The 23,957-nt window shown below is 36.8% G+C and overlaps 1 protein-coding gene across 3 annotated transcripts in view; it reads right to left on the bottom strand.

Annotated features, from left to right (window-relative positions):
* phkb (phosphorylase kinase, beta) overlaps positions 1-23,957 on the bottom strand; it is a 158,243-nt gene that overhangs the window by 8,223 nt on the left and 126,063 nt on the right. For 2 of the 3 annotated variants that reach the window (XM_028441651.1, XM_028441656.1), the window contains 9 exons: positions 19,853-19,936; positions 19,043-19,147; positions 17,556-17,638; positions 16,836-16,926; positions 13,560-13,618; positions 13,000-13,162; positions 7,051-7,132; positions 5,455-5,512; positions 5,003-5,093 (listed from right to left, as the gene is read on the bottom strand). In XM_028441651.1, the coding sequence (XP_028297452.1) occupies positions 5,003-5,093; positions 5,455-5,512; positions 7,051-7,132; positions 13,000-13,162; positions 13,560-13,618; positions 16,836-16,926; positions 17,556-17,638; positions 19,043-19,147; positions 19,853-19,936 (816 nt within the window). Of the gene's footprint in view, positions 1-424; positions 516-5,002; positions 5,094-5,454; positions 5,513-7,050; positions 7,133-12,999; positions 13,163-13,559; positions 13,619-16,835; positions 16,927-17,555; positions 17,639-19,042; positions 19,148-19,852; positions 19,937-23,957 lie in introns of all 3 variants that reach the window. The other variant, XM_028441654.1, reaches the window with a different exon arrangement.

The raw sequence follows: 23,957 nt of genomic DNA, 5'->3' as shown, positions 1-23,957 counted from the left end.
CAGAAGGGTAAAAATGAGGTGAGATAAGTGACACTCCTGAGAGAAGGCTAATCTCTGAATAACACTTAACAAGAAATGATGCACATACCGTGAAGGAACGGTATAATATGTATTCACAGTTCATAATTTATATCAAAAAGCATGCGCAGTCACGGCGCACATTAGGATTCTGTGCTGGTCACACTAGCAGAGTCACGACAGATAAACACACACACAGTGGAGGTGAGCTGTGATGGCAGATGGAGGCATGCAGCTGGCCTCGGCATTTCCCATAGGATGACACAGCGAGGAGATTCTGATCACATTAGTCCAATTCAAGATTGTTTTGTTTTTATAATCAGTGAACATTAAAAATACTGCCCTAACATGAGGTTAGCATTTCATTTTCCACAGTTATAAATACTCGGGCCCTGCATCAACTTACCTGTTTGCCATGCACTAAAACACTAGTAATACTGGGGGCAAGGCTGTCCACTATCTTAGTTAAGAGACTGGCAGCAAGACGGACAACAGACCTATTGGGTGAAAAGACACAGAAACATTCTTCACATCATGGCAGAAATCAGCTTAGCTTGTAAGGGCTAACGTATATAAATATACAGTATATATATGGGATTAGGTTAAAGTATTCAATGTGAAAGCAATTAGTGAAGATGTGAAGCAAAATTGTGTGTATATAAAAAAAGACTTCAAATTACGGTACCAACGAAACTACTTAACGTACCTTTGAACCAAAACAAATAGCTGGTAGTGTTTTCATTAATAAAATGAAGAATAGAAATCTGAATAGTTGTAATACTTTTAGTTCAGAGATCTCAGCATTTAGAATCATCAAACAACTGAGCATTAACACAAAAAAGAACAGAGGTTTTTTTTATATAGTAATGTGTTTTTTTCTGTCATTCTGAGTTTGTTGTTGTCTTGCTTGTTATGATTGCATTTTGTGCATTTCTGTTGTCCTTTTGAGTATTTTTTCATGTAAAATGTATGTTTTTTGGAGTCACATTGTGTATTTATGTTGTTGTTTTGCTTCTTTTTGAGTAATTTGTGTATGTCGGTTGTCGTTTTGCTTGTTTGTTAGTACAGTGGGTGTGCGGAGTAATTTTTTTGTGTTTTTCATCATTTTCTGTAGTTTTGTCATGTTCTGTAGTTCTGCAATTTGGAAATTTTTGTAATAGTTGGAGTAATTTTGTGTATTAATGTTGTCGTTTTGTTCATTTTTGTAGTAGTTCTGTGTGGTTTTGGAGTATTTTCATGTCTTTTTACTGTATTTTCCTCAAATGTATTTCTTTTGTTTTGTGTATTTTTCTGCCATTTTGTACGTTAACTTTGGGGGCCACATAAAATAAGACTGAGGGCCGCATGTGGGAATAGAAAGCTGCTCATAGAGTGACCTCATTGTCTGATATCCATTGGATGGGTTAAGATAGTTTCTATTTCATTAGTGTACTCTGTACTGCGTGGTGCATAGTCTAAGATGACTAGTAGATGTAGTTCTGCTGTGCAATGCTGCTAAACCCTCTGCTGACCTCCGTCCTTATACAGTTCTCTGGAAGCTGAATTACCACAAATCACAGCTGATATGCTGTATCATATGATTTTCCAATTTATGAATTAGATTTTTGCCAGTATGTTCATTAATTTATGTTTTTAATAATAATACTCATAGAATGAGTAAAAATGTCACAGGTTTGAAGGAGTGAAACAACGAGAGACAACTGTGTGTGAACTTGCAGGCTGGCAGTCACTGTGCTGTGCTGTGAATAATCTGTTTTTTTCTGATAAACTTGCTGTGAAACTATAAACTTAAAATTATCACTGAGCCAAGAAATATTCCTACACACACATTTATTTTGTGCATAAAGCAGGCTTTAAAGTAAATGGTAACACAACCACCAACACATATTAATGAATGTTATTTTCCACATAAAGGGATTAATGCTGATCCACTATTTGTTAACATGACTATGTTGACTCAATTCTGTCCCCATTCAACAAAAAAGGACATTATACAACATGAGGCTTAAATGTTGCATACAGTACTTTAAACAAACCACACAGTAAATGGTAAATGGACTTGATTGTATATAGCGCTTTATCACCACACTGAAGCAGTTTCAAAGCGCTTTACATATCAGCTCATTCACCCAATCACTCTCACATTCACACACCAGTGGGACAGGACTGCCATGCAAGGCGCTAGTCGACCACTGGGAGCAACTTAGGGTTCAGTGTCTTGCCCAAGGACACTTCGACACATAGTCAGGTACTGGGATCGAACCCCAAACCTCTCGATCAGAAGACGACCCACTACCACTTGATCCACGGTCGCTCACAGTGTACACTGCGGCGGGATATGTCTCCAATTCTAAATATTGCATTACTACCACGTCTAATAACAAAAAAAGATTAGTTCTTATTAGTTATAAAAATGTTAAAATCAATATGAATTAAATATGAATCTCTGAGGTACAAACAAATTAAATATTGTGTCACTAACATTTTTAATGTTCACTCATTACTTTGGTATTAAATGATAAATGATAAGATTCAGTACAGCCTGGGAGTTGCAACATTTCTCCTCTGGCCTAAAAGAATCCTATGAGAAGGAATAAATATGGTCACATGGTGGACTGCAGCAGTGGAAGCCATTCTCACAGCAAATGAGAAAAAACCCAAACGCCACTTGCTCTACTCATTAAAGGCAATGTGTGCTTGGATGCGTGTGTTCCTTTGCATGAACCCATAGAAACACATGCTACAGTATATAGCAGTAGCATGGTGAATGAAAATGGAACAATGTTGATGCATTATCAAGGAACGCATTCTTGGCCATTGTTGGTTGAAGTGTAACTAAACTCTCAGGTTTTTGCTGACCTGCCACTCGGGGGGAGATTCTAAAACTGCCTGGAATATGGGCGGGGCTCCTGGAGCAGTTAAGACATGCCCATTCTACACTACATAATCTCAAATGCTATTCTAACTACTATACTCACTATTCCTCTCTATTCACAATTATCTTAGTCCAACATATTCGCCACAAATTGTACAACCCACAGGTACTAGTTATTTATAAAAGGGGCGGGGCTAATAGTGTTTATTTGTGACGCGAGATGGTCCCAAAACGTCAGTCTTCTTCTCAGCCAATAGCAAAAATGTAATTGTAACAGCAAGGTTTCAACCCATAGAGGGCAGTCACTCTTATATTTTGCAACGAAATATAATAAATTTAAATACTTCGACTCAAATGTTGAGAATTGGATCAGAATCAATCAACAGCACTAATTAACACCCAAATACTTATGTATTCAGCAGAAAAGGTTTTGGGGTTTAGTTACTCTTTAAATAAGAAAGCAAATGTGATTTGAGGCCTGATACAACCCGGTCTCACTCCCAACCCGTGACATATCGACGTATCCGTAGTGACGCCAAGGGAACCCCTTCAGCATCACTATGTGACGTTAACCCAGCACGTTAATATGCAGCCTCTGAGCCTGTTGACTTAATAGTGTAATAAATGTTCCCTGAGTTATTTTCTGACAAATGTAAAAAAAAAAACCTTATAGTAACAGATTTCAGGTTAGCCAGCCTAGGAAAAAATGAAATCAAACCATGGACACATAATATTTGTAGCTGCCCAAGAAAACGGTCAACGCAAAGCAACGACTACTGGCAGTAGCTTGTTGGCTCTTGACCCAACACAGCATGTTTTAAAACATGAATGTAGGCACTGATCTTTAATTAGAAACAAAGTCAAGCTAATCTTAAGGTTTGATATAAATGTGAAAAGAACGTTCTTGACCTTCGTGTGGAATCTTGTCTGTATCTAAGTAGGCTTTCAAAAGATGTAAATCTTTCAATAAAACATGTAAAATAATGTAAAACAGCTTAAATTCCAATAAAAATCCATTTAGAACTAAATGAAAAGTACTGTGAAGTAGTTATTAGACTTTTAGGGAAATTTACCATATCAGGATATTTAGTTTTAGAATGGGTTAAAGTCAGAGAGTCAGTTCATTTCTGTGGACTGCAGATGGTGGCCTTTAACCTTAGAGTGGATGCTAGGTGTGAATGAAACAGGTCTTATGATGGTTAATGGAAGCCACAAGAATAAATTCACATCCCACTGGACGGGCTTGCTAACTGGGAAGAGACAAAACCATGGCATCAAAATGTAAATTGTTACTTGTGTAGAATTTTGATCAGACACAATAAAACTAGCCTATATGCCTTTATTATAATTATTATTTAATGATTATTTTTTATTTAACCAGGTAAGTCCATTGAAGTAGACTAAGTGAACTCTGAATAATTCTGTTTCAGCCTAACAATCCCCAAAATGTAACAGGCATGAATTATCATTAATCATTATCATATATTATTCCAACTGTGGTGAATTACCACTTAGCTCCAGAAGCTATTTACCAGTTTATATTCTTTTAGTATGAGGTGAAAAAAGTAATTAATGCTGTATGTCACCAAACTTGCTAACACATGCTAGCTAATAGCAATGAAGACTTTAAAGGTAGGGTAAGTGACTTTCAAAAGCTAGCATGATTTTGAATGTAGCCTCCCCAACAACTCCGTCTTTACCCCCCTCGCCCCTCCCCTCTGTGCTCCGTCTCACTCACATGCATGTGCACAGCTGCTGCAGAAGAGGAGCTCAGCTCAGCTCATCCCTTGTAATGTGTAGAAACATTGTTGTCTCATGTCTCATTCAGCAGTAAGTAAACAATAAACTTCATCATTATATATGTTAAAAAACTCTGTTTTAATTCTGTCAGCGGTGACGTGCTTTCAGTGTGAGCAGGACATGAAGACAATTTCAACCAAGTACTTGATGACTAATGTCATAAATGGTGAGTTAATTGTTTGAGTTAATAATTAGGACCTGGTTTTGACTCTTCCGTATGGCTAAACCTCACACAGCCCTAAAGCTAGCCTAGCTAGCCAGCACACAGGGACATTCAAACATGCAGGGGTTTCACTGCCTGGACTTTACCTGTTTGCCGTGCACCAGAATGGTGGTGATGTGAGGAGCTATAGAGCTGGCAAACTTCTTGATACTGGCAGCAGCACAGCGCACTGCCAGCCTACAGTTCAGCCAGATTAAATACATAAATACATACAGTTGTTTAAAGGTTTTGAGGAAAATGAAAAATTGGCAGCAAAATAAGAATGATACACATTTTGTTTTTGGTTATTTCAAGCATTAATTTATATCTCAAACCAATTCTGAACAAAAAAAAGATGTTGATGTAATGAATGCATTTTAGAGCTTTTCTTATTCTCATTTGGTAATTCTGCCTATAACAGCTTGACCAGGAGAGGAAATGAATCTAATCTGAAATCATGAGCATGTGTTTCTAAGTGAATGCACAAAGAAAATTGGATGGATGGCAACACGATATGAGCTTTGAAGTTTGTGTAGGTATGTGTGTGAGAAAATCAGACCAAAGCTTTCTGCTGCCAGCTCGTCTGTAGATTCTCTCCAGCTCATCCCTCAGGTTCTCTGGAATCAAAAACATGTTCCACATGTTCTAAGCCAACAATACAGAGCTAAGGATTCATCCAAATAATGACGATGACAATTAAACCAAAAAAGTAAGCAGGGTTGGGGTCAATTATCAGGGTTCCTACAGCTTCAGTCAAATTATATTCAAGACTCTTTAAGGCTTTTTATTGCCATTTGAAATTAAATTTAAGACCGACTTCACAGTGAACATAATTACATAGAGTTAGTGTCTAGTGCAGATTGTGCAACTGGCGTCCCCCAAAGTAAAGACACAAAAATACACAAAATGTCAGTAAAATACACAAAAAAAACAGACTAAAATAAAGAAAATCACTTCAAAAACACACAAGATGGCTACAAAATAGCCAGAAATCTATAAAACAATGAAAATACTAAAAAATAAAACCATTAAGAAAAGACATTAAGAAAAATCTTTGTTTACATTTCCCCATGTTGTTGAAAGTTGCTACAAGCATGACGCGCACCGTTCTGTCGTTGGTTCCGCTGTCGTGATTGTTACAATGAAATATACATTTAAAAACAAAAACAAATGTCATCATTTATGTTGAAATGTTAGACTAATTACAATCATAAAATCATACTTATTATGTGTTAAAATGCAATATTTTTTGAAAAATTGATTTAAGACATTTTAAGGACAATTAAGGCTTTATTTTTAGATTCATGAATTAAATGCCTTATAAAATTTTTCAAGGATCCGCAGAAACCCTGATTATAATTGTAATCGCGTAATTGATAATTAATAACTATCATGACGTTACTATAAATGTAATTGTGATTGAAAAAATATGATGCAGTTGTAATTGTAATTGAGTCCAGATAAACTGGGGAATCATGTTACACTTGTTTGGCTTACACGTACGTAGGCAACATTCAATGAAATATGCTTCATATTAAGTTTTTTCTCTATCTGTCACTTCTCTTGAGGATCATTTTACCATTTAAAAAAATAAAAGTTAAATCTAGGGGTATGCTGACAGAAAAAAGGCTCAGGTGCAAACTCCAAAAACATTATTGCCAATATTTGAATGGATAAGGAAGCCAAGCAATGTAACCAAGAGATAGGAGGACGGATGACGGATAATCTATTTCAGTATATTTTACAGCTGATATAAGACATGGGCCAAAACAACCCGTTATCATAAGAGATGCAAACAGAAAGCTAACACAAGAGGAAGGTTAAGGCTCAGTAATTGCCATTAATTAAATTTGAACTTTAGTAATTGAGAACATAATTGTAACTGACTTACAGGGGAAAATAATGATTGTATTTTTAATTGTAATTGGAAAAAATGCTGGTGACTGTCAGCATAATTGAGTTGTAATTGAACATGGATAATTGAAGACGTAATTGTAAATGAAAAATGTAACTGACCCCAACCCTGATAGTAAAAGTTAGTATGAGAAAAAATTGCAAAGTTGCAAAGCTTATCTTTTCTAACAATAAATAAAATCATTTAATACTGTGGCCAAACTTGGTCATTAGTGGATGGTTAACTGTAATTAGTTCTTACCATCTTTGTCCAGATAGTCCAGTCCCTTTCTCTGAACAATGATGCTGGCAAGCTCAGCCTGACTGGCCAAGCAGGTACAGTCCTACAACACACAGAAAATATTAACATGTACCAGTAACTCAGAGATGGAAAACCTTTATCAGAACAGGGGCCACAGAAATATGATCGAGTGATCTGAGGGCCACATTATCAACAATCATATCAGGACTTAGAATTCTGACCAATCTGAGCATTAATACAGAGCAGAGCAAAATGTGAGGGTTTTTATTGTCTTTCTATGTAGTTTTGTGATCTTTACATAATGTCTGTAGTCATTTTACATAATTCTGTGTATTTTCATTTTTATTTAATTTTTTTGCTGTGAGTTCAGTTTTTCATTTTGTGGATTTTTATGTCACTTTGGGACTTTTTGTTGTCAATTTTGTGTGTCGTTCTGGCAGTTTGGGTAATCTTTCCTGCATTTTGTGTGTCTTTGGAGTCATTTTGTATGTGTTGTTGTTTTGAGTGTTTTTGTGGTTATTTTGTGTTGTTTTGTGTGTCTATCTTCTCATTTTGTGTGTTTTATGAGTCTTTTCTTCGTATTTTTGGCTGTCATTATTATTTTATTATTAATATTATTATTAATTATCTGTCATTAGCATGAATAAGGTGTCATGAAGGCTGTCAATAAACATTGTTCGCTAAATTATGACACCTTTGGAGCTATGTTGGCATCTTTTGGGTTAGGTAGAGGGATCTAGTGGGTTAGGGTAATAAAAAACACTTAGCCTTACCCCACTTACCCCATATTCATGCAGGTGTCATGTCATTAAAATGACAGTGTAATGTCAGCCTTATGTATACAAGTGTTACAGTTTACATTGTTACTTTATGGACTAATGTCTGCAATAGACAGTTTTGTGATCTTTGATATAATGAGACTATTTTAAAATCACATCAAATGATACAAAATGCTGTCATAGAATTGTAACAGCGCCAACTAGATCTATTTCTTAGCTGTTAGAACACAGGTCATATAAAAGATGCACAGAAAAGACTTTGAGACAATTTTGATTGAAGTAAAGATTTGTTTTTCCCTGAAATCTTTTATAAACCGAAAACCAGGATAGATTTTTTTTTTTTTTAAATACAAAGATGTTTAGCTGTGGAATACCTTTAACAATTACACTAGTTAGAGACATGACAGCAATTATTGAAACATTAAACAACAACAAAATATAAATAAATAAAATGCAGGCCAACAAATGTCCAGACAGAGAAAACAATCCACTTTAAGGTTTTTCAAAAGAAAACTGTAACCAATAATCTGTAAAGAAGAGACAGCAAAAAAGGGGAAAAATCCAGATTATACATTATGGCACTATTAGCAAGACCTTCAATGAAGCAGACCCTGTGTCACAAATATTAATTAGAATATCTTGGAAATAAAAACATTATTGATATGTATCTCTATCTGAAACTGTATAAATTTAGCTGGTGAGGTCACCACTGCAGATATGTCTATAGCCTAATGCTGAGGAGCTATCACTGTAAATATTATAAATAATGTTAAGCAAAACGATGTTTGATGGTGATTTATGGTCAACCAACGGCTGCCACTACTGTTGATACTAAGTTGTTTGTTTTGTACTTTTGAAAATAGTGAACAGGTAAAGGAATAAATAAAGAAACAAATAAGCAAATACATGACAGATGAATAAAAACATTATAATAGTTTTTTAGCTGTTTCCAGCAAAATCTGATACTGGAGCTCTTTTAATACTGATACTGAGTAAATTTTAAAAACAGACACACTCAAATTTGACTTGAACACATTAGTGGGGAGGTTTAGTTAATTTTATTCAATGAAATGATGCTTTGTTAAACCTTCCCCATAAACACACACAAAATAAAATAAGTTTGTTGCCTGGAGAGTCAGACTAAAGTGATTTTAAGCATATTTGTGCAGATGGCCCCCATAAGCTATACGCCCCAAGACAAATATCAATGCATAATCAGAGGGTGTTTGAGTAAAAAAAGGCAGCAGATGGTAAAGGGAGTGTGAGAAGATACGTCACTGTGTCAACAAAACAAGAGGATGGAGAATGGCTTTCATAAATATGATCAGAAAGTTAAGTGGTTAAAGTGAAGATTTAAAGTGCAAATGTTTACCCACTCAAAGAAACCATAGTTTATTTGATTTCGGTGTAATTATCTACCACCCTGTACAAACTCACTCTACTGATTTCCCAGGAACATAGAGTAGAAACGTGAAAGGGCTCTCATTCATATGCAAATCATTAAAAAACAAAACATATGACAGGCATTGAAATCTGGTGCTGACAACAAAGAGAAGATACTAAAATTCATAAGCTAAAGAATGTGTTTACAGTATAAATGTTAAAAGGGGACAAATGTCGCTGTTGGATTGCCAAAGGAATTTATCTTCCGTTGCTTCTATTTATTGTAAGCCTGTGAATATTATTGCATCAATTAGATGTTTTTATTTAATCTATTTATCTATTGGTTTTGTTTTTAAGAACTTTACTGAGTTACGGCCCTGGTCTGTACTGTGGGGAGTCTGCTTGTTCTGGCAGCAGCTCCTCCTTGCAGGTGCTGATTGGCTGTGTTTGGCCCCGCCTGCAGGTCTTCACTATTTTGCTTTTTGACAGTTTGAAGGATCCCGTCCATCGGTGTGGCTGCTGGCTCTCTCCTCAGCGGCATCCTCACCTATTATGCACCTTTAAGCATATTTTGATGCTTTGTTAGCCTTGGCTGTCGTTCTTTGTGTTCAAGCCTGGTTTTGTTGGCATTAAATCTTACCTTGTACACCTTTAAGACAGTGTCGCCTCCCACCTTTGTGTCACAGCGTGAACGGCTGTAACAACTGAAACATGCACTATACAAAACAGGTAAACTATAGCAAACTAGTAACATTTTAAATTCCTATGCAAATGCAAGTAAGAATGGAAAAGATTTCTGTCAAAGACTGTTCTCTCATGTGTCTAAAGTACAATAAACACGGTTTTCCACCGGTCCAATGTTGGATGACATACTGGAAGGCTCCAGCATGGATGTGGTGTACTAATGTCCAAACAAACTAACAACAAAGTCACAATTCCAGTTAAATTGAGCTCTAAACTGTCTCCTATTAAAGTGAAGACCGAGAAATAAAAACAGGAGTATTGGTATAATATTGTAATAATAATAATAATGATGATGATAATCATAATTTAGAAGAAAAAAACAGCTGTCTGCTCTTCCCTCCAGTAATGTGAACAAACTGCTGCCTCATTAGCTGAATGTAAAAGAGCAATAGTTTGTCTGAACCAATTTGAATGTTTATAGATCACGTGTTTTCAGCATTTCTCTCATATTAACAGTGTAATTCTCTAAACCGATACGTTAGATCCTTTTGCAATTGTGACAATTGTTAGAGTAATATTTCTGGTAATAACAGAATGTCCTTTAACAAAACCCAAACCAGTTTTCATTGGTTCATGCCCCACATTTTTCAGTGTTTTTTTGTGTGTGTGAAGACAAATGTAATTATTACACATTTCACCATAATAAATGTAACTGTTTCAGAACAAACACTATTTCTGTGCAGTAACTTGATGATTTAGTGCATTTTCAAATTTAGACGGAACAAAAATAAAAATCCAACACTTTTGTTTTTGCTCCCATTTTTCATGAGCTGAACTCAAAGATCTAAAACATTTTCTATAAACACAAAATACGTATTTCTCTCAAATATTGTTCCCAAATGTGTGGTAGTGAGCTCGTCTCCTTTGCAGAGATAATCCATCCCACCTCACAGATTAGACAGCATGATTATTGCACAGGTGTGCCTCTGGGTGGCCACAATAAAAGGCCACTCTAAAAATGTTCAGTTTAATCACACAGCTCAATGCCACAGATGTTGCAAGTTCTGAGGGAGCGTGCAATTGGCATGCTGACTGCAGGAATGTCCACCAGAGCTGTTGCGAATTGAATATTCATTTCTCTACCATAAGTCGTCTCCAAAGGCATTTCAAAGAATTTGGCAGTACATCCAACTGGCCTCAAAACCGCAGACCACATGTAACCACACCAGCCCAGGACCTCCACATCCAGCATGTTCACCTCCATGATCGTCTGAAACCAGCCATCCAGACAGCTGCTGCAACAACACTACATATCCTGTCTTTGTCACCGTCTCCAACCCTCCTCCCTCTCAGCGGTTGGTCAGTAGGAGGTGCGCCATAAGGGCAGCGTCACACTGTGGCTGACCTGCGAACTACCCATCCTAAAGACCCATCCCCTGTGCTAACGTGCTGTTGTATTGAATTGAATGTTGTGTTTGTTGGTTTCTGTCGCAATGTTGTTGAAAAGTGTTTTTCATGATCCCAAACTCTGCCCCTCTCTACAAGGGCCTAGTTTGGTTTTTGCCTTTTTTTATCTCTTCTTCCTCCCCATTGTTGTTATCCCATTTCTCATTTTAATAAGGGGCGCCGCCCTTGTGGCGAACCGCAGTTCTCCCGCTCCTGTGCTCCCATGTTATGATTGTCTTTTCATGTTTTCTTGGACGGGATGAAACTGAAATGTAATTTTGTTGCTCTGTAACATGTGCAATGACAAATAAACTCAACTCTAACTCTAACTCTGACTCAATAGGTTTGCATAACCAAAGAATTTCTGCACAAACTGTCACAAACCATCTCAGGGAAGCTCATCTGCATGCTCGCCGTCCTCATCGGGGTCTCGACCTGACAGCAGTTCATCGTCATAACCGACTTGAGTGGGCAAATGCTCATATTCGATGGTGTCTGGCACGCTGGAGAGGTGTTCTCTTCACGAATTCATCCCTACTTTCCCTGTTCAGGGCAGGTGGCAGACAGCATGTGTGGCGTTGTGTGGATGAGCGGTTTGCTGATGTCAACGTTGTGGATGAAGTGGCCCATGGTGGTGTGGGGGGTGATGATATGGGCAGGTGTATGTTATGGACAACCAACACAGGTGCATTTTATTGTTGGATTTTTGAATGCACAGAGATACCGTGACAAGATCCTGAGGCCCATTGTTGTGCCATTCATCCATGACCATCACCTCATGTTGCAGCATCATCATGCACGGCCCCATGTTGCAAGGATCTGTACACACTTCCTGGAAGCTGAAAACATCCCAGTTCTTGAATGGCCAGCATATTCACTGGACATGTCACTCATTGACCATGTTTGGGATGCTATGGATCAGCGTATAAGACAGCGTGGTCCAGTTCCTGAAATGTCCTGTAACTTCACAAAGCCATTGATGAGGAGTGGACCAACATTCCACAAGCCACAATCAACAACCTGGCATTTTAAGAACAGTAGCCAGCGGAGACTCACTGTAGCTTACAATGATGCCATGAGGCTCCGCCTTCAAGTCAGCTTCTTGTGATCTCTGGTGTTCCCACCAGTGGAGCCTTGTTAAGGCAACTGATGTTTAAATTAATGTCTCGTTTGGACAAATCTCAAAATGGGATCATACTGGTGTTAACCAGTGCGACGAGAAGCTGTTATAGTTGGCCTCTGGAAACACTGGCATTTTAGTCTTACATAAATTTTATTGTAAGCTATGTTATTTATTGTATTGCACTTCTTTCATACTTTTTATTTTTTATCTATGGAGCAATCGTGTGTCTGAAATAAAGGTATATATAATATTTGAGAGAAATAGGTCTTTTGTGTAATATAGAAAATGTTTTAGATCTTTGAGTTCAGCTCATAAAAAATAGGAGTAAAAACAAAAGTGTTGGGTTTATATTTTTGTTCAGTGTACAAGAAAATGCAAATAATGACACTAATTTATTGTAAATAAACGTGTTATACAGTAGGTTCACTGTCTAGCCAAAAGAAACACCAATTTCATGCTTTGGCTTACATTTTTTTTTAAATAATCTTGATTTGTAATTGTGAGTCCATCTCCTTTATTTATTGCACTACTCACATGAAACTTCTGAATGATCTCATTGGTGGGCTTCTGCAGCCATTCCTTCACATTGATCTCTGGCTGCTGCTCCAGGTCAGAGGCGTTAGGAGTGCTGCTCTGTCTCTTCACCTTAGAGTGTTTGGGCAGCTCCAGCTCCTCAAAGCTTTTAAACTCTGGGATCCTAAGCAAGAACACATACATGCATTACAATGGTGATTCATGTTGATTTTTCAGGTGAGGCAGATTTTCAAACCAACAACTTGGATAGGAATTTTCTTCAAACATGATTTTGAAAAACAGACAATTGCAAAAACAAGCATTTTTGTACAATTTATTGACTTATTCTATGGTATTCATAAAATGTGGGGTGTTTTATAAATAAAATAATTAAAAACTGATGATTGCTGCCAATTTGTAGAATATATTTTTCACAAATTCTAACAAGGCTAATGCAATCTGACAGCAATGAATATAGAAATTAATGGGAAGATTAGCATTCGAGGCGTAACGCTACTCATAAGCTGAGCTGTTCCAACTAATCGGTAACATTGCTGTTGTTGAAAATGAAAAACACTTACTCTGCTTCATTGACACGCAGAAAGTCCAGCTGTTCCACAACAGCTCCAGATATCAAAGTCTGAAAAGGTAAAGGAACCCCACATTAAACTACAGGTGGGAACTCACAGAAAAGATGAAACAGTTGAGATTAGCAGCTGTTTCTCTAAAGCTCGGGGTACATGTACCTCTAGGGGTACACAATGGCACTACAGGGGGTACTTGAGAGAGAGAGAAAGAGGAAAATTAACAAATGAAAGCATTAAAATTATGGGATTTTATCATTTTTATTCTTAAGTTAAAAATTATAATAATACTAAATATTACCAGCAACTCACAAAATACACAAAATGACAAAAAACACACACTAAGAGAGAAAAATACTTACTATTACCAGCAACACAAAAAATGACAACATAGACACACTAAATGAGAAAAAAAACACACAGGATCACCACAAAATACACAAAAATAACATAGAAACATATAAAACAACCAAATGACACCAAAAACACACAGACCGAGACAGAATAATTAAAATAATACCAACAATAGACAAAAACAACTAAAAACACACACTAAATAAATGAAAAATACACAGACAGACAACAACAAAACACACAAAAGGATGATAGAAATTATTTAAATTAGAACATTAACTGAAAATACAAAGATCTATTCAAAAGACACAAAATACTGTTTCATTCCACTTATTTACAAAATGAGATTCTTGAAAACATTTGCTATCACTCATTCATTGCATCATTATGCTCTGTATTAGTTGTTTTTTCACAAAATTCTGAGCAAAATGTAGTAGTCGAACAAAAGGGGTATTTGGATACAAAAGTAAGAGAAAGGGGTACTTGAGCCAAAAAGTTTTGAGAACCACTGCTCTAAAGCAGTGGTTCTCAACTGGTGGGTCGTGGACCTGTACTTGGTGCGTCGCAGACAGCTGGTCAAAAATAAATAAATACTTCATGTCTCATGTTGGACTGTTTTTTTTTGTTTATTTTGAAAGAAACTTTTCTTTTGACAGGCATGCAGTGAAATGCATGTTGCACTGGAAAATATATAGATTTATGTTATAAAAAGCTTATATATGTGTGTTTTCAACAGCTATTTTTAAAAAACTAAATTTGGTTGGTTGAATTCTAAAAAAAAATGTGGGACCCAATGACAAAATGTGGGACCCAGGATGAGACCAGCTGAGAACCACTGCTCTAAAGGATCACCCAGGAATGAATGACACAACATAAACAAGGATTTGTCAGAGGTTTGAAATGTTTCAAATTAGTACTAATGCATTCAGCTGCAAGTGAATGTGGAAACAGACTGATATGATAATAGGCAGCTGAGCTTGTTTTTCTCCTCTGTTTTGGAAGTAGCTATTGGAACCAAGTGATGCAATAATACTAGAATACTGAGGAGAGGAGGCGCCCTATTTTGATAAGATAACACATAGCAAGCACTGTTTCAACCTGTAGGAGTTTGCTGTGAAGAAAATGAAAGAAAAGCTGGGAGAGAGGTAGTGAAAGTGAAATAGTTTGACTAAACAGGTGGTTAAAGTTACCAAGAAGACAATAATTCCAGTGCTGCCCTACACACCTTTTAAAAGTCATTTGGATATGATAAATGTCAGCTAGGCCATTTATTTTATTTTACTTGGTTTACGAACCCGCCGACGTTGATTTTGTCAAAATTTAAATAAAAATAAAATGACTTTAAATGGCTTATTTTTAATTGCGCCAATTTATCTGTGCTAAAAAATTCCAAAAAAAATAATATAAAATATAAAACAAAATTCTAGTATTGATTTTCCGAAAGCGGAAGTAGAGTTGTATCCCTTTCCTAACTGTAGCGTGTGCGTAAGCCGGCTGCGTAGAGGTTGGGGAAAATGGCGGAGTATCTCTGCTTCTTGATTGAGGGAAGTAGTTTGAAAATAAAGGCAGTTTAACAGACACATTGGGTGATGTGATCTCAGTTCTTTTGGAAAGTGAGGAAAAAAATATCGTCATTTCGACCATATCGGTGTTACCATCTGAAAATGGGGATATGATAACTTGCGATTCTTCGACACTGTCCACACGGTCGCTGGGTTTGGGTGTAAATACGTTTTTGTTAAGATTGTGGATACCAGAGGCAGACCTGATGAGAAGAAGACAAGTGGCGCCAGTGCCTTCGACATATTAATGACGTCACAACGATCGTATTCTCGTCTTCCTCAGGAAAGGTAAAATTTTAACTTTTATAATTTTTCAAATAAAATTGATTCATTTGATTGTCTGAAATAACATTGAATTTATTCGATTTATTAATTATTGAGTATAGCCTTATATTTATAGGCTGGATGCTTTTAATGTTTTAAATGATGATTAATATTTTGAATTTATTAATTTAATTTTAAGTATTAAACTAGTTTCTTTTATGTTATTTATTTAAATAACACATTTAAGTTTTTCAATATAATATGTCCTACCTTCAGATTGCTTGGACATTTCCCAAATCTCAATTTATGTTTTGAAATGTTTTCTTCAACTTTGTGAAGCTTAGATCTAGATCTGCATATAATGAATTATAAAGAATTCAAGCTAAAATGTTCCAAATTACAGATTCTATTTAGAAATCTCCATCTGTTTATGTACATTCTTGGTCAGCCATATCTATTCTCCTTGTTTATCCATCTCATCCTCTGTTGGACATCTTGCATCACTTGTCATATTGTGTAGATGTGCCTTTTGGGGGTTTGAGCATCTTTTCGATTTTTATATTTGTTCTGTTTCCATGGCAACAATTTTGACTTTGTCTGTTTGAAGGGTAGGGATTGTTTCCTGTGCAATGGTGTCTTATAGTAGTATTGTTTAGCAATTTTGAGAATTTGTGGAAGGGGGAGACATCTGTTTTAACGAGTAAATACACTCTAGTTTGAATAAATTAAAGTTGAATGTAAGTCAGTGTTTGTTCTGTTTGTTAAATGAGACGCGAACGTACTTGTAAGTTCTTGTGTAAGCCTTTTTTTATTTTTTAAATACCCACCGAACTTGCACAAGAAGCAAAAACAATTAAAAAATAGATCACAAACACTAATTTTATTTTTATTTCGACCACATGGGATTTTCATCTCAAAATTTTGTAAACCAACTAAAATAAAATAAATGGCCTTGTAATAATGATAAAGTTGTGGATGAAGACAATCCTTAGTCGTAGTATACAGTATGGCATGAACATGTGGTCAATGTAGATTTACTTTATACTTTAACCAAAATAGATAATTATAACAGATTCCCAGAATCTGCACAAACCTGCAGTCTGTCCACGTGAACTTTGACCCCTCCGATGGATCCTTTCTTGAATGAAGCCAACATGTCCAACACAGGGTTAAATCGGCTGCCTCTGATGAGAGAGAAATTCATAAACAGGTTTTTTTTCCATTATCTACTGAAAAAAAAGTCCTAATAATTAGAGCCTAAGCTCATAAGCAGGAGTTGACGTCACTGCCTTCTTCTGCTGATGTCAGCTTAGATACACATCATCTTCCTGATCAATACCAAGCTAAAGACTATTGAGTTTCTTTTAAGAAAGCCTGCCGACTCATCCCACATGGTGCTATAATGGTTATTGAAACGTTTATGGTGCATCCAACATATGGCTCACTGGATCATGGTCAATAGTGCTGTAATCAGCCCAGCAGCAACGCTACAGTGACACAAATGAGACACATTATCACCCAATCAGCACGCGCACACAATCACTTCATCCTGCAATAGAGAAAGTGCTGCTGTGAGGTGCTTTGGGCGCTGCCTGTACTAGAGAAGAGTGGTGAGAGGTGTGTAGAAAATGGAGAATATTGAGTATCAACACATTGTGTAGAGAGCTTGTGTCAGTATCCCAGGGGAAAACTGCGAGAAGGAGACGGATGCATGAAAAGATAGGAAAAGAAAGATTGCTCCGAGAAAGTCATCAGGCAACAAGAAGGCATTCAGAAAAAAGATAAAAGAGCCATTACAGAGTGTGTGTATTACTTGATGTTATCCTCGCGGATGAGGACGAGGAAGAGAGGACGTCCCTGCATCTTCCAGCACTGTTTGATGAACTGCAGTGCATTCTGCAAACACACAGAAGGATCATAAGAGCTGATGATGTTGAGAGAATGATAATGAAGAATCCAATAGGCTGTTATAAAGTCATTCATTTGCAACAATTTATCTACAAGTTGAACAAAAATTAACCTTAAACTCAGACTTAATTCATTTAAAATACTTTCATCTAACATTTTTAAATGTATCTAGATTTTAAAGATTGAAATCAAACTTGGGGTCAATTATATTTTTCAGTTACAATTACATTTTCAATTACAACTCAATTACAATTACAGTAAACAGCATTTTTTTTCAATTACTAAATTTCAATTACAATTAATCACAATTACTGAGCCTGAAATAAATGTGTTAGCTTTGTGTTAGCATCTCCTTATGATAACGAATCCTAAATCAGCTGTAAAATATACTAAAAACAAATATCTATCATCTCATTTCTTTCCTATCTATTGGTAAACTTGTTAAACTTCCTAATCAATGAAAATACAGGTTTTAATAGTTGGGCATCCATAACATTTTTGTGTCAATATACACCTTGATTTCACTTTTTTTTTTTAAATGGTAAAAAGTGGGAAAGCTTGATATGAAACATATTTAAATAATTGTTAACTACATATGTGTAGAACTGTACATTGAACTGTAACATTGTTCCCCAGTTTTGCGTTAAATTATAATAGACAATTTTTATAGAATTTTCATGGCAATTACAATTACAAAGTCAATTATCTAAATTCAATTACAATTTAATTATGCCATAATTGTAATTCATTATCAATTACACGATTATAAAGATAACTAAAGTTGTCCACATCTAAATCAATAATAACAATCAATAATAAATAGAAAAAAATAATAACCCACTTATCAGTAGAATAAATATATAGTTCGCTGTAATTAAAAGTAAAAGCAGTCCAGATGAAAACTGAATTACTGTACATGGTTTAGGAAAACAAACCTGATAGTACCAACCCACGACCAAAGAGATTTGGATAACACTTTAAGTTTTATACATAAGACTGACATATTAGGCATTAAATGTTATGTGCTAAATTACCTTTGGAGTTATGTTGGCATTATTTGGGTTAGGCGGAGGGATCTAGTGGGGTTAGGTATAGCTAGGATTAGGGTAACAAACGACACTAAATGACAGCCTTTATGACACCTTATTCATGCTAATGACAAGTGTCATGTCATAATAATGACAGCGTAATGTCAGCCTTTAGAATAAAAGTACAAATTAAAGTGTTACTCAGATTTACACGTGACTACAGGAAACTAATTCATGTGTGTGTTGCTTACATGGAGACTGAATCCCTGCTACTACTAATAATAATAGTTAGTATTCTGGTTATTCAACCAATAAAAGTGGATCTGTGACTTTGTCAACGTTTCATCATGTGACCCTGACTTACCTTAATGTCATCAATAAGCAGCATGACATCCTGGGACAAGTAAAAGTCACTTAGATCAAAGACTATTGGGTAGCATACCACGGTCTTGCCCAAGATACGATAAATCTGGTGGGAGAAACACACGCACGTAGAATTACAGAAGAAGACTGATGGCCCACAAGTAACCAAGTACTCATTATTCTTAGCAGAGTATAAAACAAGCCATTTATTATGAGATCAAATCAGTCACAGAGGAGTTTACTACACACTGGTAATAGGAAAAGAGCCTTCCCTCATACAGACAGTCATTGAGCAAACACTGATGATGATGATAATGTTCTCTGGCTGCTTAGTATCTCAAAGACTGCACCAATAAAATATAGCCTTAGCTTTGCTTTAGAAGCTTATATTCATTTGTTTGACAAAGCCTTTGTGTGACAAAGCTGCTTCGGCTCAACCTATTTGCTCGTGCTGCGCCCTTCATTTTGGAGTAACCGCAAACAACAATTCACAAAAAACATCAAGAGTGCAGATACACACAAACGGCAAGAGAACACAATCATTTTCACAGCCACGCGATCAACACACACGCTTGACAGCAGCTTAGCATATTAAAATGCAATGAGCAGAATCTTTTCAACGCTGACTGATGCATAGAAGAAGAGAAGAAAACTGCCTGTGCCATGTTCGGAGAGCGCTGAGAAACGTACATGTACTGTATATATGTGGGAGTTATGCCTGTGTTAACCTATGACCTGTACAGACATGAGCTACACAGAACCCATGCTAGTACATGTGCTAGAATGTGTGTGTGTGTGGACTTTCACCTACTTTGCATGTCCCAATGCAGCCCACTGGCCGATCTGGACGCCCACTCAAGCCCAGCTTCTTATTGATGGCGAGAAAGCGGTACGCCTGCAGGAACATGCGCACACACACAAACACAAGAATAACTAAGACCAGAGGTGAATTACAAGTACTCATGTTACTGTATTTAAGTTACTTTTATGGGTACCTGTACTTTTTGGAGTATATTTCCAAATCAGTAATTTCACTTGTACTTAAGTACGTTTTAAAAGAAGTCATTTGTTACATTTCTACACCCAACCGTTACGCACAAGTCCACTCCCCTAGCGATGGGCATTATGATACTTATACACAAATGACACGCAGAAATCAATCCTTTAAACAATAAATAAATAATAGCAACAATAATAAAATTAAAAGAAACAAAAATAAAGAAAAATAAAGAAAACATTGTCCAGATTCCACAATATATAGAAATATGGAATCAGAATCAGCTTTATTTGTCATGCACATGTTACAGAGCAACAAAATGTCAATTCAGTTTCATCCAAAGAAACATGAAAAGATAATCACATATAACATGGGAGGACAAGAACAGGAGAAATGTGGGTCGTTACCATAAACTGTAAAAAAAAAAAATAGACAGGACAAGCGAGAAAAGGAAAGGATTGCCAGCTCCCTATAGTTTGCGAGGAGGGAGGGAGCGCGGACGGATGACCGACGGAGGCGTTGAAATATAATCTCTTCGCTTCCTTCCTGATACATTCAGATGACGTGTGACGACCTTGAGTAGATCTGGTTTGGTGGAGGGGGGGGCGGCCGGTGGGTGGTGGTGAACGGAGCGTCTTTCTGGATTGTTGTGCAGTAATAAGTACAGTGCAAACCAGGTACTGACATCCACATAAATCAGAAATAGCAATATATACATACTGTAATAGCTACGTACAGTGCAGAGCAGTTAGCATGGTACATACTGTATGGTTATGTAATGAACGTTCACAATTTTTTTTACAGTTTAAGGGCAAAGGATATCAGGTGTTACACTGTGCAAGAGATATTTTCAGTCTTTGCTGCATGAATTCGTTACTAAATAAATTATTATATATATATTTCTTTTTTAAATGATCAACGGACATAGTGAAACTCAACTGTGTATGGTTCAGGTTAGCGTTTCTACCTATTATGTTGTTACCCACATGGCATTCATAAATGTAGCTATACTTAGAGCCTTTTTATTTTAAATTGTATTCATCTGTGTTATTTTACTCAAAAAATAATTTTACATTTCGACAAAACTTTTATTTTAATTTTATATTTTTGCCAGAAAACCTGTTGCGTACCACCACTGTCGCATTCTTGAGACGCACAATCTTCTGAATTTTGAAAATGTACTTGCACTGTTTATAAAATACTCAATGGACTTGGACCACCACCATTAAGGGAATTCATAAAACTGAAATCATCTTCTGGCAGAGCCACTCGGTCTATACGGTTAGAGGAGACTGTAAAGTGCCTACAGACGTATCACCTTTGGCCAAACTGTTCTTACAGTCAGGGGCTGTAACATCTGGAACAGCATCCCTCTCACTAGAAGAGAATACACCTCATTTAACACGTTCAGGACTCAATTAAAATACTGCTTAAAATGAAATCAACATGTGCTCATTAGACCCTAAAGATTTCCAGGTGCATGACTGAGCCAAGTGTCAGGATCCTTTAAAGTGTTGCTTTGTAAATATTAACTGTACATACAGCATTTATCCTCATAATGTCCTCTGTTTGAACTGAATGACCTGCCCTCGCACTAAAATCTATATTCTATTGTGCAAGTCACAGAACAAACATTCAAATGTTGTCAATGTATGAATTGTATGAACAAATACTATGTTTTATAATTGTTGTTGGCATTATACACCTTGATCAACGAAGAGAGAAAAAACTTTGTCCTCACTGGAGGATTCCACCACTGCCACCAACTGTTAGGGACCAAGCAGTGAGGCAAGGAGACAAAAGCTTTAAATTAAAAAAAGAAGTGCTTTATTGGCCACAGACAAACACAGGCCGATAAAAGAGGTCAACTTAATGTAACATTTTTAAGACAGAATGTGCCAAAGGAACTAACAGAAACAAACTGACCTCCTCAAATGAGACAGGAGTCAACTTAAATACAGCTTGGACCATACCAAATATAAATAAGCAGAAACACAGGGGATAAACCAAAAACTAAGGGACAAACACAGCCCCCTTTAACCCCAGTCCCCCTCCGCAATGGTCTGGTCCACTTAAGGCCGCCTCCAGCTCTCACCAGGCCCGCCCCTCGCCACCTCTCTGTTCTTCTTAAAGGGACAGAGAATAATGTCAGTGTCAATCCTCATTAAATGACCTCAGGAGTTGTTACCTCTGTGTGGCCCGGCCATCACACCCAGGGACAACAGTTGAAAACTAGCTTTGCAGCTGTTCATTAATGTGTACTGTCCCTGTCAAATAAACGAATAAATAAAAATAAAAATACAGATGCCTTTGTGGAAAATAAATTAAGTTCCAATTGTGAAAGAATTGGTCTCTTCCTTTTTAAGTTTATACATGAGATGTTTACTGTATACAGGGGAACCTATTTATTACCAAAAATAAGTAACTTTTACTTGAAGTACTTTTTAATCTAGCTACTTTTTACATATACTGTACTTGAGTGTTTTATGTATGACGTACTTGTACTTGAGTGCAAGTAACAGTACTTCTACTTGAGTAGGATACATCAGTACTCTTTTACACCTCTGAATAAGACACACAACAGTCGCACAATCTTCTTCTCAACCTTTTCTGTTGCTAGACTGCTCAGGCCCACATCGTTTTCCCTGTGACTACATCAGGACGGCTGTAAAATCTAAAGTGTACTTGGTCTGAAATGTCACGCAGCACAGCATCGTTCAGTAGTAATAAGAGTCCGATGTTTGACAGTCCCGCTGAGGCACTCTTTGTTGCTGCAACCCATAATGAAATTACCTCCGTATGGCAGAACCTCCTACTGATATTAGCTCTGTATAAAGTTATGAGTCGTGGTGATAATGAAAGGTCCCTGTGGGCCGTAACTGCCATGCTTAGTGAACCCACGAGCGCCCAAGGGCCCCACGAACTGATAACAGTATTACAGTGAGATGGAAACCGAAAAATAATGGACACAAAAATGTAACAATGCTAAAGTACTCTTTAGTACTTTCGTTTTATTTCACACAGAAGCTACGAATAGACAGAAGAATCAAGAGACAAAATTAAATTTCCCCCTAAAATGCCACACACTACCCGATCATGATGATGAGAAGGGGAAAGGGAGAAACTGTAAATAAATATATTGAACAGTGATAACACACAGGCACACAGTCCTCGAGAGCACCTATCCTGCATGTTTCAGTTTTCTTCTTGCTCCAGCACACCTGAATCTAATCACTGTGTTATCATGCAGCTCTACAAAAGGTCTGATGGGCGACGGTGCACGTCAGAGCACAAACTAAAAACTAAGAATAATACAAATATTGATGTTATTTTATTGTATTAACCTAATTATTTATTTATTTATTTAACCATTCCTTTTCCAACCCGTTTGCTCTTTTCCAGGGTCACGTGGGTCTGCTGGTGCTGATCCCAACTGTTATTGGGCACTAGGTGGGGGTACACCCTGGACAGGCCGCCAGTCCATCGCAGGACAACACACACACACACACACAACAGACAACCACTGACATTCACTCCCATTACAGGCAACCTAAGTACTTTAATCAACCATTAGGTTTAGGATGGTGGGCGAAAACCCATGCAAGCACAGGGAGAACATGCAACCTCCACGCAGAGAGGGCATAGGTGTCCACTGGGGCTTGAACCCTGGACTTTCTTGCGCTGAAGCAGATAATGCATTAATACAGTAATATACATTTTGCTTTTTCTACAACTCCTTATTTTTAAACAACATGTAGATGTATTAGCAGAAGAACTTATAAAGCCATGTAAGTTATGCTGTGTTTGCAGTAATTTATTAAATGATTATGTCAGTAAGTCACTGACAATCAATGGGTTTCACTTGAGAAGCTGGACTCAGGGCGGCTGAAACTGATGTTCAGATTCAGAAAGTGAAGGT

The sequence above is a fragment of the Gouania willdenowi genome, chromosome 3 (assembly GCF_900634775.1).
Source record: "Gouania willdenowi chromosome 3, fGouWil2.1, whole genome shotgun sequence".
NCBI classification, from domain to species: Eukaryota; Metazoa; Chordata; class Actinopteri; order Blenniiformes; family Gobiesocidae; genus Gouania; species Gouania willdenowi.
Note: the sequence above shows the minus strand (reverse complement) of the source record. Positions and strands in the feature narration are given on the sequence as shown.